The sequence below is a fragment of the Passer domesticus genome, chromosome 1 (genome assembly GCF_036417665.1).
Source record: "Passer domesticus isolate bPasDom1 chromosome 1, bPasDom1.hap1, whole genome shotgun sequence".
Lineage (NCBI taxonomy): Eukaryota > Metazoa > Chordata > Aves > Passeriformes > Passeridae > Passer > Passer domesticus.
In genome coordinates this window covers 23,895,275-23,907,709 of record NC_087474.1, presented here as the reverse complement: position 1 = coordinate 23,907,709, position 12,435 = coordinate 23,895,275, and the positions used below count along the sequence as shown (strand labels likewise).

General features: G+C 39.2%; 1 protein-coding gene across 11 annotated transcripts in view; it reads right to left on the bottom strand.

Annotated features, from left to right (window-relative positions):
- Window positions 1–12,435, bottom strand: part of DYNC1I1 (dynein cytoplasmic 1 intermediate chain 1) — a 183,064-nt gene that overhangs the window by 157,571 nt on the left and 13,058 nt on the right. For 4 of the 11 annotated variants that reach the window (XM_064410729.1, XM_064410677.1, XM_064410696.1 and 1 more), the window contains exons 2-4: window positions 7,888–8,005; window positions 5,645–5,759; window positions 2,881–3,022 (exon numbers count right to left, since the gene is read on the bottom strand). In XM_064410729.1, the coding sequence (XP_064266799.1) occupies window positions 2,881–3,022; window positions 5,645–5,759; window positions 7,888–7,995 (365 nt within the window). In that variant the 5' untranslated portion in view covers window positions 7,996–8,005. The remainder of the gene's footprint in view (window positions 1–2,880; window positions 3,023–5,644; window positions 5,760–7,887; window positions 8,006–12,435) is intronic. The other 7 variants (XM_064410669.1, XM_064410685.1, XM_064410707.1 and 4 more) reach the window with 3 other exon arrangements.

Sequence of the window (12,435 nt, the reverse complement as noted above, 5' to 3'; positions counted from 1 at the left end):
CTTTGCTGCTTTCACCTTTTCAGCTGGAGGAGCCTGTTTGCTCCTATGTAGGTATTACACTTGGTGAGCAAGTTACCAGTCAGTTTTCATCTTGCAAAGTAAGACTGAGATCTGTAGTTTCAGGACTACAACTACTGAAGTGTTCAAACTCTCCAGTTTATAAATTTTCTTTCCTGAAAAGCAGATGTCATAAACGTGTGTTTCTGGCTGAGCTACATTCCCTTTTATATAAGAAATCACATATGCTTGCTGATCAAATCATATCTCAAATATATTTGGTGATAATGGGACCAACAGATTAAGTCTGAAAACTACCAGAAGTACCAGCAACTGAAAGAACTATGAACACAACCTAGTTCTGTACCAAAATATGGTCCCTCTTAGGGGAACATATGAAGATCTCCTCAAAGCTTTCAACAGAGCCTCTCTCCTGTAATGAGCCAAAATCTGTGACTTCACAGCTTCTTTTTTTTTTTTTCTCTTTTTTTTTTTTTCTTTTTTTAATATCCATCATCTTCCTCCAGGGAACACTTCAGCAATGAGTAATCAGACTGCCTGCAGGACTTCTGCCAGGCTGTGTGAGCTTGTCATTCCTGCAGCAGCAACATTGGACAAGCTGTGATCACTGAGATTGGGGCATTTAGCAGCTTTGAAACTAATCTGCTCTCCTCTAAAGCCTGAGCTCAGCCTAGTACAGAAAAGGGCAAGATCTAATAAGCATGATGGCATGGCAGGGGATCCAGCAGAAGTGCCTCCTCTATCACAGAAAGTGAAATGGAAAAATAAATTAAAATGAAGCAAGATAACCTTGTTTATACAGATACACAGACAATAATATATGCAGTAGTCAAAGTAAGTTAGATGCATGGTCTGGGCACCTTTCACAGAAAACAGCTGAGGTGGTTTCATGCTGTTTACAACTGTGATGATAGTTCTGCAACATCTTCCTCACCAAGTCTGACCATTCCATCACACATGCAGGCCTGAATGCACCTGTCCACACAAACCCTGAGCACATCTGCCTGCACCCAGGGACACTAATTCCACTACCTGCCACTCAATACTATCACTGGTTACAGACATTCCCCAAGGCCTGGAGCAGACATTTATTTCCATTACCACAGACCAATCGCTCCAGGCAAAGATCTGCAAGCAGCCCTCCTGGCACACAGCACAGCCCTTTCAATACCTAAGAATGTGCCAAGCAAACTGGGAGACTGCAAGCAAGGTCTCAGGATTCCCACTGAATTCCTAGTATGGCCACAAGAAGCCGGAAAATGGATCCAAAATGAAAGCCCACAATGCAGAACGTCATGAGCTCAGAAGAAGGGGACAAACTCCATTCTCCTCTGAAAGGACACGTGGTCATGTGCTTTCATTCTTGTTGCTGACAGAGAGCCAAAGTGCCAGCGTGGGTAACAGCCAAATAAATTCTTCCAAGAGCCTTTTTTTACCTTAATGATAAAAAAGCTACAGCATTAATGTTCAGAGGAAAAGCAGGAATTTAGAAGTCTCCACCCAGTTTTGTCAGAGCTTCACACAGGACTGTGGTAGATAGCTTCATCCTGAACAGCAGGCTACACTTTGCTTAAAAAGGATTTTTGTTCTACTTAAACTACTTTGATTTGCTGAAATCTACTGCATTTACTTATGAAGGCAGAATTATACTGTTTTCTGTGTTTTAAACTGCTACATCTCACAGGCTAGGACTTTTCACTTAACAACCTCCACTTCTTCTAGAGAGTAGATCTGGGAGCAGGGCTGAGCTGATTTAATAGCAGCTACACAGCATCCATATCACAAGGGAGAGTGTCTGCATCTGGCTGAAGGGGACACAACATACTCTCTGCTATGGAAGTGTGATTTCACTAAGCAGAAGGCTGGTGTGGCATGAAATCTGGTGTCCTGAAGCTCTGTCCCATTACAGTCTATGTCTGGAGAGGCATTCTATGATGTCTGCACTGTTAACTACAGAAAGCAATAGCTGTGCTTTCAAGCCATTAGCAGAGTCTTGGCTCACAGACTTGGATGAGCTGGCAGCTCAGCCCTATGTTGAATTAGTGTGATACAAAAGGAGCTATTAGGATCTGTCTTTTATATTTCCCAAAACATAGAGTATAGCTGCTTGCACCTCTTTTTACTTGAACGTACCCTTCTTTACCAGCATCATCCTCACCTTCTCCTTTCTTTTCTATTTCAGAGAAGGAATTATTTTAGGATTGCCACTTCATTTTTTATTTCCCCCGTGGAAACAAAAATAGGATTACTCTTGTTTCCATCCCTCACACACATTCCAGTTTCCAACAAGAGCAGAGCTGCTTCCCTTCCATTGTGCATAAAACTCTCCACACCCAGAATTTCCAAGGCAAAATTGCCAGTGGGTCCTGGGATGTTTCAGCCTGTTCCTGTCCAAGCTCTTCTCTGCCACTATCAGTGGCACACACTGCAATGAGCAGTCACAGCAACCTGAGGCAACCTGGTGTTACATGAGAAGGAATTCCAAGGGGACTGGTTATGTGAACAGGGAGAACTCAGCACAAATAACAGGTTCTACCCCTGGGCACATCTCCCTTCTGTCTAGTGTATTTCCAAACCGCATGAGAGCTTTCTGTAGGCCATTTCAGAAGTGTAAATTCAGCTCTTGCTTCCACTATAAGGTTTGGGGCTCAGAGTTTAAGATTCATTTGTTGCATGCATTTATTTTCCTCATGTCTAAGACCACTCTTACTGGACGGTAGCACCCAGTAGACAATGCAGAAATGAAAGTACACATTCAATACAGCATGTTCTTATTTACAGAGGAAAAGGAAAACAGGGGGAAGTAAGAGCAAAGTGAAAAAAACCTCACATTTATTCAAGTCTGTTAACTCTGTGTCTTACCTTCCTATGGGTCCCAGATCCCCTGAGTCCTGGCTGCCTGCGTCACTGGGTGTGCTCACTGATTTCGAAGAGGGAGACATAGGGGTTGGGACTAAATAATGAAAATAACAGGTATCCCATGTTAACACATGCAGCGACTGCACTGATGAAGAGCAGTGTCAGACAAATCAAAACCAATGGACCAAAATGATAGTGGATGAATGAGTAGGAGAGTTTGAAATGGTGAAAGCAAATAAGGAAGGAAAGAAAAAGAAAAGGAAGAGAGTCAAGTGAATTTAAGTTTTCTGGAAGTGTTAAAACTGACATGTATCTAGACAGGACTGAAAGCCCAATGGAAATCTACAGCTAATCAATGGAGAAGATACCTGTAGAAATAAAATAGTACTTGTTTTCTTGAGTCTGGTTTGAAGTTGATTTGCAAAAGATTTTAAAGGTATGAAGAAGTATAAGGGACTTGTCAAAAATCTAAGTGAACTCTTATGGTAAAGTCACATAGGAAGCAAGCATACTTTTCAAATTCTGAATTTAAATCAAAAGCCGGTGTCCATTAGATATGCTCTAAGGCTGCAGTGTGGAAATGACATCAAAAATAAAAGATAAATAAGGAAATCAGCTAAGTTAAAATCATTTCCCAAAGATGCTGAGAATTCACAGTTTACTCGGTGATTGTTTTCTTAAGTAATGTAGGTCATACAAAATTTCCATTTTGGGTGGGACATGATTTCAACATTCAAGGAAAATTCCCTTGGTTTAGACACTATTTGCCCAAGCTCTTGAAATTATTTTCTCTTTGCCTTGCCAGGGTTTTTGAAGCATATTTCATGCAAAGGCAGTTTTGTTTCCTGAAACAGGAAAGGAAGTTCATAGCTCAAGGTCAGGCCAAGTTAAAGCTCTTCAACAAAGAAATAATAAATAAAAGAGCAAAAATATCCTGATTTCTTTTAAAATGGTTTCTCAAAAATATTAAAAATTAAGAGATGGCTCCAGTCAAGATTTAAAGCACGTATTCTTCAAAGCAGCCACATTGAATAAAACACAAAAAGAGGGCTTAATGCAAAAGCAGTTTCCATTTGGTTTAAATCATGTGCATTTCTTTTTATAGATTTAACAGAGTAAAACTTTAAAATACTTTGTTATGCTTTACAATGTATAATGACAGACCTGTCAAGAGATTTGGATTTTCCATATGGTCAAGCATTTAATGCAGATTCTCCCTAGAGACTGTCACAGAAATGGCTGCAGCATGAAAAGTGAATTCATCTTGGTGACAGCCCTTTGGCAGGTTACAGGTATGTCTCGTTGTTTACATCTTCCATATTCAGAGTGAGACCTGGCATCATGTGAAGGTGGAACTAAATCCTCCTTTTTATATTAATTGTGAGTGTATGTAAGTGGAACAAAAGAGAACAAAATACTATTTTTAACTAAATAATCTTACACATGAATTTACGTATTCTTTTGACAGGATCAAACAGAAAAAAAATTAACTAAGATAAAAACTGATAATTTGCAACATGAATATATGTGTTTGGTTAACAAAATTATAAGAGCATATATACTCATTCTCACATAAAAATGAGTATTTTTAATGCTATACATTAAAAATATATCTGATTTTATCTTGGGCCTTACTTTTGTATCATGATATAATTAAAAAAACATATTTTATTATACATAAAAATAACCTAAGCATTACTTGTCAGACAATTCTTTTGAGAAGTGGTGTCTAAAAGCTTCAGTCACTCTATCATAAGTTATAAAAATAGTAACTTTTCTCAATACATGTTGGTTGATGCAAGTACTTAATTCAAATTCCAATTCAGAATGTTACTACCCACTTGCATATGCACCCAGGCATCTGTATAAGCTATTTCCTAAATCAAAACTTCAACATTTTGTCAAATTTGAAGTTTCTCCTATACATTACGGGCAAAAATAACCAGGAGTAAAATTCTAGATTCAGTCACAATGAACTTAATGAAAGGGCTTGATAGTTCCCGAGAGGCCAAGGTTTCAGCTAAAACAGTGAGAGTGATCCTAAATTTGAGGGAGAGGGGGAAGGGGAAATGGAAGGAAATTTCTCACTTTAGGACCATTCCATAAATAAGGCAGATCTTAATCAAGGTAATCCATACTCAGATACTGTATGTGTTTTTAAATTGAAGCCTTCAGGTTCTATAACTAAAACATCAAAACAAAAAAAGATGTCAAGCAGATGAAACCAGAGCAAAGATATACAATACTGTCTGTTGTACAAAAATGTGCAAAAGTGTTTTTCTATTTGTGATTTGGGTGTTTTGTTTTGGTTTGGTGGTTGTTTTTTTTTTTTTTTCTTTTTGCCTCTCCAGTTTTTCTTAATTTTACAAGAAACACAGTGGAAGTTCCACATAACTAAGCTCCTCCTTCCTTACATATGCTTAATTTGAATTTTTGAATCAAGACTTGGGGCTAAGGAAGTTAGTACTAATATTTTTGAGTGAGAAGACAAAACAGTCCATCAGAAAAGAAATCACTGCTGGTATGCAAAACCAACCTGCATTATGTTCATAAAAAATTCTTGAAGAAATGAAACAGATGTTTTTGGCAATGACAAGTACTCAAAATGCCATGAGCTTGTATACGTGAATGGTGTGGCAGGCATTCAAACAGAAGAGTTCACTTCACTAATACAGCCAAAAATCAAAAAAGCCAAGCATGCTTTAGTAGAAAGAAAGCATTAGTTGTGGCAGAGCTGAATGCTTTACAGTGTGCTTCTCTGAAATACCTAGAGGTGGTTCTGGGGATATACCAATGCTCTGTAACAAAGCCTCTGTCTCTCTTCTTTTACGGTCTAGGTCAGAATCTTCCTGAGCTGGCTCCTTCTTCTGCTGTAGATCAGCCTGAGTTAAACCAGAAGAAAACAGAAAAGTTTATTTCATATATAATCAGTTCTAGCAATTCTATATGTGGAAATATTTGTATGCACTATTGCTTAGGTACAATTTGAAATTAATTTTGATACTTTTAGGTAATTTATAACTTAGATAATTTATACTGTATATATCAGCAACAGTATTTTTCCCTAAATGGATGATAAATCTGGTTTTTGCAAGGATATTTGCAAGAATTTTTACTGGACAATGATGGAAATTTTCTGCCTCTCACTCAGGAGATGCAACTTATTCAACTAACATAAAAGCTGACCATAGAACAACAAGTATCATTACCCTGAACAGAACTGGACCCTTTCCTACTTACTTCAGAATCAAGAAAAAAATGTCATTGCATTTCAGTGATGTAGCTCAAGGTCCTGCATTTGGTCCCAAGCACTTGTTGGGAAAAGAAATACTTGCTCATTAACTTCAATATCCAAAAGGTGCAAAGAAAAGAACTGACATCTCTAAACTAGGACTTTGGCAGCCCTGGGCTCACTAAAGGTCCAAAAGACCCTTCCCTCTCTGCTTAGCTCTCTCCACCTCCTTGGAGCTTCCACACATTAGCCTTCTCCCACTCTGATCTGTGGACGTCTAAAAACAGTAGGAGCACCTGCATTAGCCAGAATCCCACAATGAGGTTGCCCTTTCTGCTGGAACCAAAGTGTTGGAAAAGAGGACTTGTACAGGTCCTCAGACTGGTGTTGATCTTGGTGCAGGCACAACAGAAAACCTGGAAATTCAGAATGTTCATGTTCTCCAGTCCAGAAACAGCCAGGAAACAGTGATTTTATAGTCAAGGCCCGGGCATATTCCTGTGCTCAGCTCTTCCCAGGAACTATCTCACAGTGTGCAGGGTTGTAGACAGCTCTCCTGCACCAGTGTGAATGACCAAGCACCTTTGTGAGTGTCAGCCTTCACTACTGGACCCATCACAGCACAGCCCATTTGCACAATTATGCATGGCAGCATTATCTGCAGACATGGCTCTCGGGGCCAATGGAAAGTTTCAACCACCACAAGTTCTCCACGAGGCACAAAGTCAGAGTCAGGGGACAAAGAGAAAGGACCTGATAGCTCCCTTGAGCCATTAGCTTGGCCCCTCTCCCTCTAGTTCTTTAGTAATGAGCACTGAAAGCATAACCATTTAAAGATCTGCTCATGGAGGACTTCCCCAGTGAGTCCAGGAGCCCCACTGGGGCGTGTGCTCTAACTGCACAAATGTGGCTCAAATGAAAAAAGATTAAAAAGACAGCCAAAACTGGAATGCTGACTTCTTGGATCACATCACATTTCCACGGTAATTCCATGAAATTCATGTACAATATTAAAGTGTCAGTTTAAAAGGAAACCAGTTATTAGTAAAGGATAACAGGTGCTTTAAACTATAGTAAGTGTTGACATTTGAAGGAAAGGAAGCATAATCACTTAATGCTTCTCTGACTTTGCATGAAAATGAATATCCACTCCCTGTCAATTCTCACCTCTATTCCACTAAGTGACTGAATAAAAAGAAGTACAAATCCCTTAATGATAAACCTAATGCATATTGTCAAGGACAAATAAACTAATATGTCAATCAAACTTTAACAGAACTGAAAGATGCACCCATGCCAGAAGATGAAAATGCAATTGCAATTATGTTTTACTTTACTGGAGAATAATAATTGTAAATCTGTTACCTTAGCTAGTAATCAAACTAGTCTTCAGAGTACAAAAATACATATTTAGATTGTAATGGCTTGAAAAAATGTGAGTCCTCTTTCTGTCTTTCCCCACTCTCCACTCCCTTTCCATTGAAGAAGAGCCCCGGAAAAAGCATTGTGGCAAATCAATTTTTCTTTCTCCATACACATGCACATCATGTTGTCTAAACTGTTGTCATTTGACAGTGCTGAGGTTTTAAAAGCAATTCTCTCACCCCAATATTCTTGACTAAAAATAAGCTTTTTGATTTTCAGGTTAGTCTGACGTGGGTTTAAGTATCTCATTCCACATGACAGATACCTTGGGGCATACAATACTGCGATGTCAAAACCTGAGCAAGCCCCTTGTGCAAGCATAAGCCATCTAAAAGGTGGTTTTGCAAATTTACCTCTTTTTTCTTCCTTTCTTCCTCCTTCCGTTTCTTTTCTTCTCTTATCTGAGCCAAACGTTGTTTTTTGCGCTCAAGTTCTGCTTTTAAATCACTTTTGTCTGACATTTTGACTCTGCTGGAAACAAAAATATGGAAATCAAGGTGAAAATTGAATGATTACCCTATTTACTGAAAAAAAAATTATATCAAAATGAGGGGTTCTAAAATTGTAACAAATATATTTCTATATAAACACTGGTCCTTGGACTATACTGACATTGCAGGAAGTGGAATATTTTCTTTGCAATTTTCATTTCAAGAAACTAGACCAGAATATCACCAAATGTGGAATATATTTTCAGACTACCTCTACTACAAAATTACCTTTGTGAAGCAAACCTATTCCTGTTCAAAATAATGCTTTAATGCTTTCAAAGTGAAGTTAAAGTCTTTTGATTTCCATGATCTTCAGCAGCTCTGCCAGAGTGTAGAACTCAGATCCACAAATAGATTCCAAGTACCAGAATCAGAGCTGCCCCAAACAGCCCCATACTTCTTAGACAAGTAATAATTTTACTTGCAAAAAATGGAAACAAGAGAGCTTTTGCTTATGCAGGTGCTTTGTACAGCTGCCAGGCAGGAGCCCCTGTCCCACCAAGACAGTCCCACACAGACCATCAGTTCAGTCTCAGTTTCCTTCCCACATTCACCCCTACAGCAAGCACACTCTGAGCTATACTGCCCAGGAATCTCTTCCACCCTTTCCAGGGAAAGCTGGGCCATTCCCCCAAGAAGCTGCAGACAAGGCACAAAACCCCAGCAAATCAACGTTTCTCTTTAATGAAGCAGCACATTGCTCTGCCAACAGTCTTGTGTTCAGGTCATCTTTCTGAGAGGCAGGAGACATGCCTAACACTCCTGATTTGATGCCAACCACACAAACTTGGCAAAAACATTTCTTCTGAAATACTGAAAGACCTCTTCCACCATTTAAACCCACTTTTCTTTAGAATAGAGATGTGAAGCCACAAATACTCTTTCTTTTTCAAACCTCTGTTATAATGATGTACATGAGACTTGAAAATAAAGTGTAAGGAAATAAAAAGTCATTCTATACAGATACAGAGCCAGATCTTTAAAGAACATTTATTAATATTTTTCTACAGTTATAAAACCCTATCCGAGTTGCACAAATCCATAACTTAAGTCACGGATGATTTATTGAATTTCTAACATCATAATCATTATGAACTGTAATCTAACTGTATCAATACTGGTTTTCTTATTAGGACTTTGTTTCAAGGACAGTTCTGACTAATATAGACATTCATGAAAAGAGCTAACTGTGCCTTTCCTGTTCACACATCACCGACCATATCCTCTGCTGCAACTCAAGATCAATCAGATCAATGGCAGTGCCATGTGTACGCAATGGAAGTCTATTGTTCACTTGATGCATGGGAAATTTGAATGTCAACTCTCCCTTAGCATAATGAGAACTCTACTCATATTACTGCCTGTATGGGTGGATGACCAGAGAGTAAAATTATCTGCTAAAAATTACATGGCACTTTCACCCATCATGAATTTCACTGCAGACATCAGCTTCCTCCTCAAAATGATAAAAGCCTGATAGTTAGCCTGTGACATGGAGGATATTGCCAACAAAACACCACCTGCACATTAAGCACAATCTTGTCCCCAAGTGCTTTGTTGTCTTTGCAAGCATATTCCTTAAAGGAAAGAATAAAATTACATTTGGAATCAGACAAGGAAATCATTTAATGAAAAGGGCAGACATAAGAGCAGCTCAAACTGCAGCTCACACTGTCACAGATTCTGCACTTCAGCAGAGCTGCCCATGCTGGCAAGGCACCCTTTCAAGGCCAGGGGACTCTGGTTCCATCCACAACAGCTGCCAGCAAATGGTATAGCTACAAAAGACCAACCAATGGGACCACTGGATACACTGGCTGCATGTGGAGGACCACCATTTCTTTATTCCTCTATCACTCTCATCCTATCCATAATGGTTTTGCTATCACTTGGAGAAAATCAAAACTGCCAGAAAAAAAAGATTTCTGTGTCTCTTTTAGATATGGCTGAAATCCCATTTGAAGTCATTTTCCTAATCTGTTGCACACATTTGAATTCTGATTATGAAGTTACCCCTCAGACCGCCTTGGACTAGATAGAGTTTTTGCATCCTTTTAGTTCTGCAGTTTGGCAATAGAGAGAGAGCTCCCATTTCCATGCAAAAAATATGCAAATGCATTTTAAGGCTACTGACAGAAACCCTGAGGGTTTGGCATCCCTTTCAAGCTGTTTGTCAGATATCAATGAATGGCTTTCTAAAAATTCATTTCCTTAATGCCAGGGAAGCTAACTAGCTTTTCCCCTGATTTGAGCATCAATGGTTTAGTGCCTGGCCCCTCTTTTACAAGGCTCCAGTCAGGGTGATCAAATCCTATTTTAACTTTGCTCTATTTTTAACAAAATAGATCTTACATACAACAAAGACGATGTATTAAATTTCCTTCAAAGAGTGTTGCCAGAGCTCAGTTATAGACTTTCATCCTGAATATATTATCGTCATGCCTGAGCCCCCCAGACAGCTTACCAACCTGCACACTGGCTATTTACAATTTTAGAACAAATAGAACACCAAGGGTATGTAACCACCTTTCTTAGATGCCAGCAAGCTGGTAGCAAGCAAGGAGGCAAATGTACTTATCACTCTGCTTGGCATTAACCATGGAGTTAACACTGTTCATTCCTGGGAGCAAATTTCTAATAAGTGCCATTCTGAGTGCCAAAAGGCATGCCACACCAAGAGAGATAAAGGCAAACAGTAAAAGAGATTTATTTTTAACATTCTCTGTGGTGCAGAATGGCAGCCCAAGGCTCGTGCACAACCTAATCTCCAGCCTGGGAGAATGCACTGGTCAGAGGAATCACTAAGGAGCACATTTTGTACTGAAGCAATTAAATCCCCTGTGTGGGAGAAGGAACACATAGGAACAAACACACTGAACACTGAGTAAGTGTAGAAATAATTATCATAGTAGGACAACAGCCTGGGGCTCCCCTGTTCAAGGGAGATGCATAATCTTAGACCAATTTTTATTTGTTTGGCCCAGTTTATTGCCATGGTTTTAAAAGGGGAGAGAGTCCTCCCACTGCAGAAGAGCTTACCACACATGCAAGCACAGGTTCTTGTTATCAGCTCTTGCACAGAGCATCTGCCTGAACTCCCAATACTTGGAGAAAATTCTCCTTCCTTTGAGATACTGAAGAAAGGAGTTGCCTCCTCATGGCATGCCTTTTGATAAAATGGAGTGCTCCATTTCAAGATGTCAGTTTTCCCCATGGCATTAAACATGCCTCAGAGTCCCCTCTTAGGCTTGGAAACACAGTTAATTCCACTTACACATCAGACCTAGCATGATGGCAGCTACCCAGGCCTGTGCACGTGCAGCACTGGCTTCCAGGGACTGCTTTCTGGGACTTCACCACCTTCTGGCTTAGCTCACAGCATCCTGGATGCCCACAGTGTACAGGCAGAGCTATCCCTACCATCAGTACAGGTAAAATCTAAAGAGTCTGGGTATGCTAGGACATAATTCCACTTTTGCTAAAGCAGATGTTTAAAAGCAGCTAAGATCAAGCATGCCCCAAAGTCACCAATTCCTTTTTAATTATGGAAAAGATCCCTGGGTGATCTACATTAAATTCTAGAAATCTCCATTGTAAATGTCTCAGACAGGGTGCGGAGAATCCTGTCCTTCCAATGCTCCCAGCAGTTCCTTTGTCACTATATGAAACAAGATATTTGAAAGACAATTTACATTAATCTTAAAATAATAATGATGTTTGCACAAACCTCTCTGCTGTACACAACATATGCCAAACTACTCCACTAAGCTCATCCCACAGGTAGTAACATCTCACAACCATTTCATTTGTGGTAGCAGTAAGAATGCAAATATGTAAACAACAGTATTTCATCCTTCACTGGACTAAAAGCCACGCAAGTACTTTTAGTGGTGCAAGCCAGTTTTACTACAGCTTTATAAGCTACAAGGTCTTTATCAATGATCAATATCACAGTATTTGAGCAAATATTTTTTCAAAGCATTTCTATAAATGCGTAACTGCAGAAACATCACAGGTATCTAAAAAGTTTTACTTGAATTTCAATACCAATAAGTTGATACTTATTAGAAGAATAAAACCAGAAGAACAGGTACAAATAATTGTAAGATGTGTAAGTAGACTAAATATAGGAGGAAAAAAGCCCAAAATGCCCAATGTATACCAAATAAAATAAAAAGACAATTACAACAGTGCACTTTTAAAGTAGAAAAAGTAAACAACATGTAAGATCTCCCTTCTCTTCCAGCCTGCATTGTATTTGCTAGGATAGCATTTTGCCTGCATGCTTTTGCCAAGCTCATCTAAAAAGGAACCTAAGTTTCCAAATCTGGTAGCATATAAAAAAGCCTACAGATTTTACTGCTTTTTGGTGTTTGCAGGATTTTTACATGCTGTTCATTCAGTAGGCTG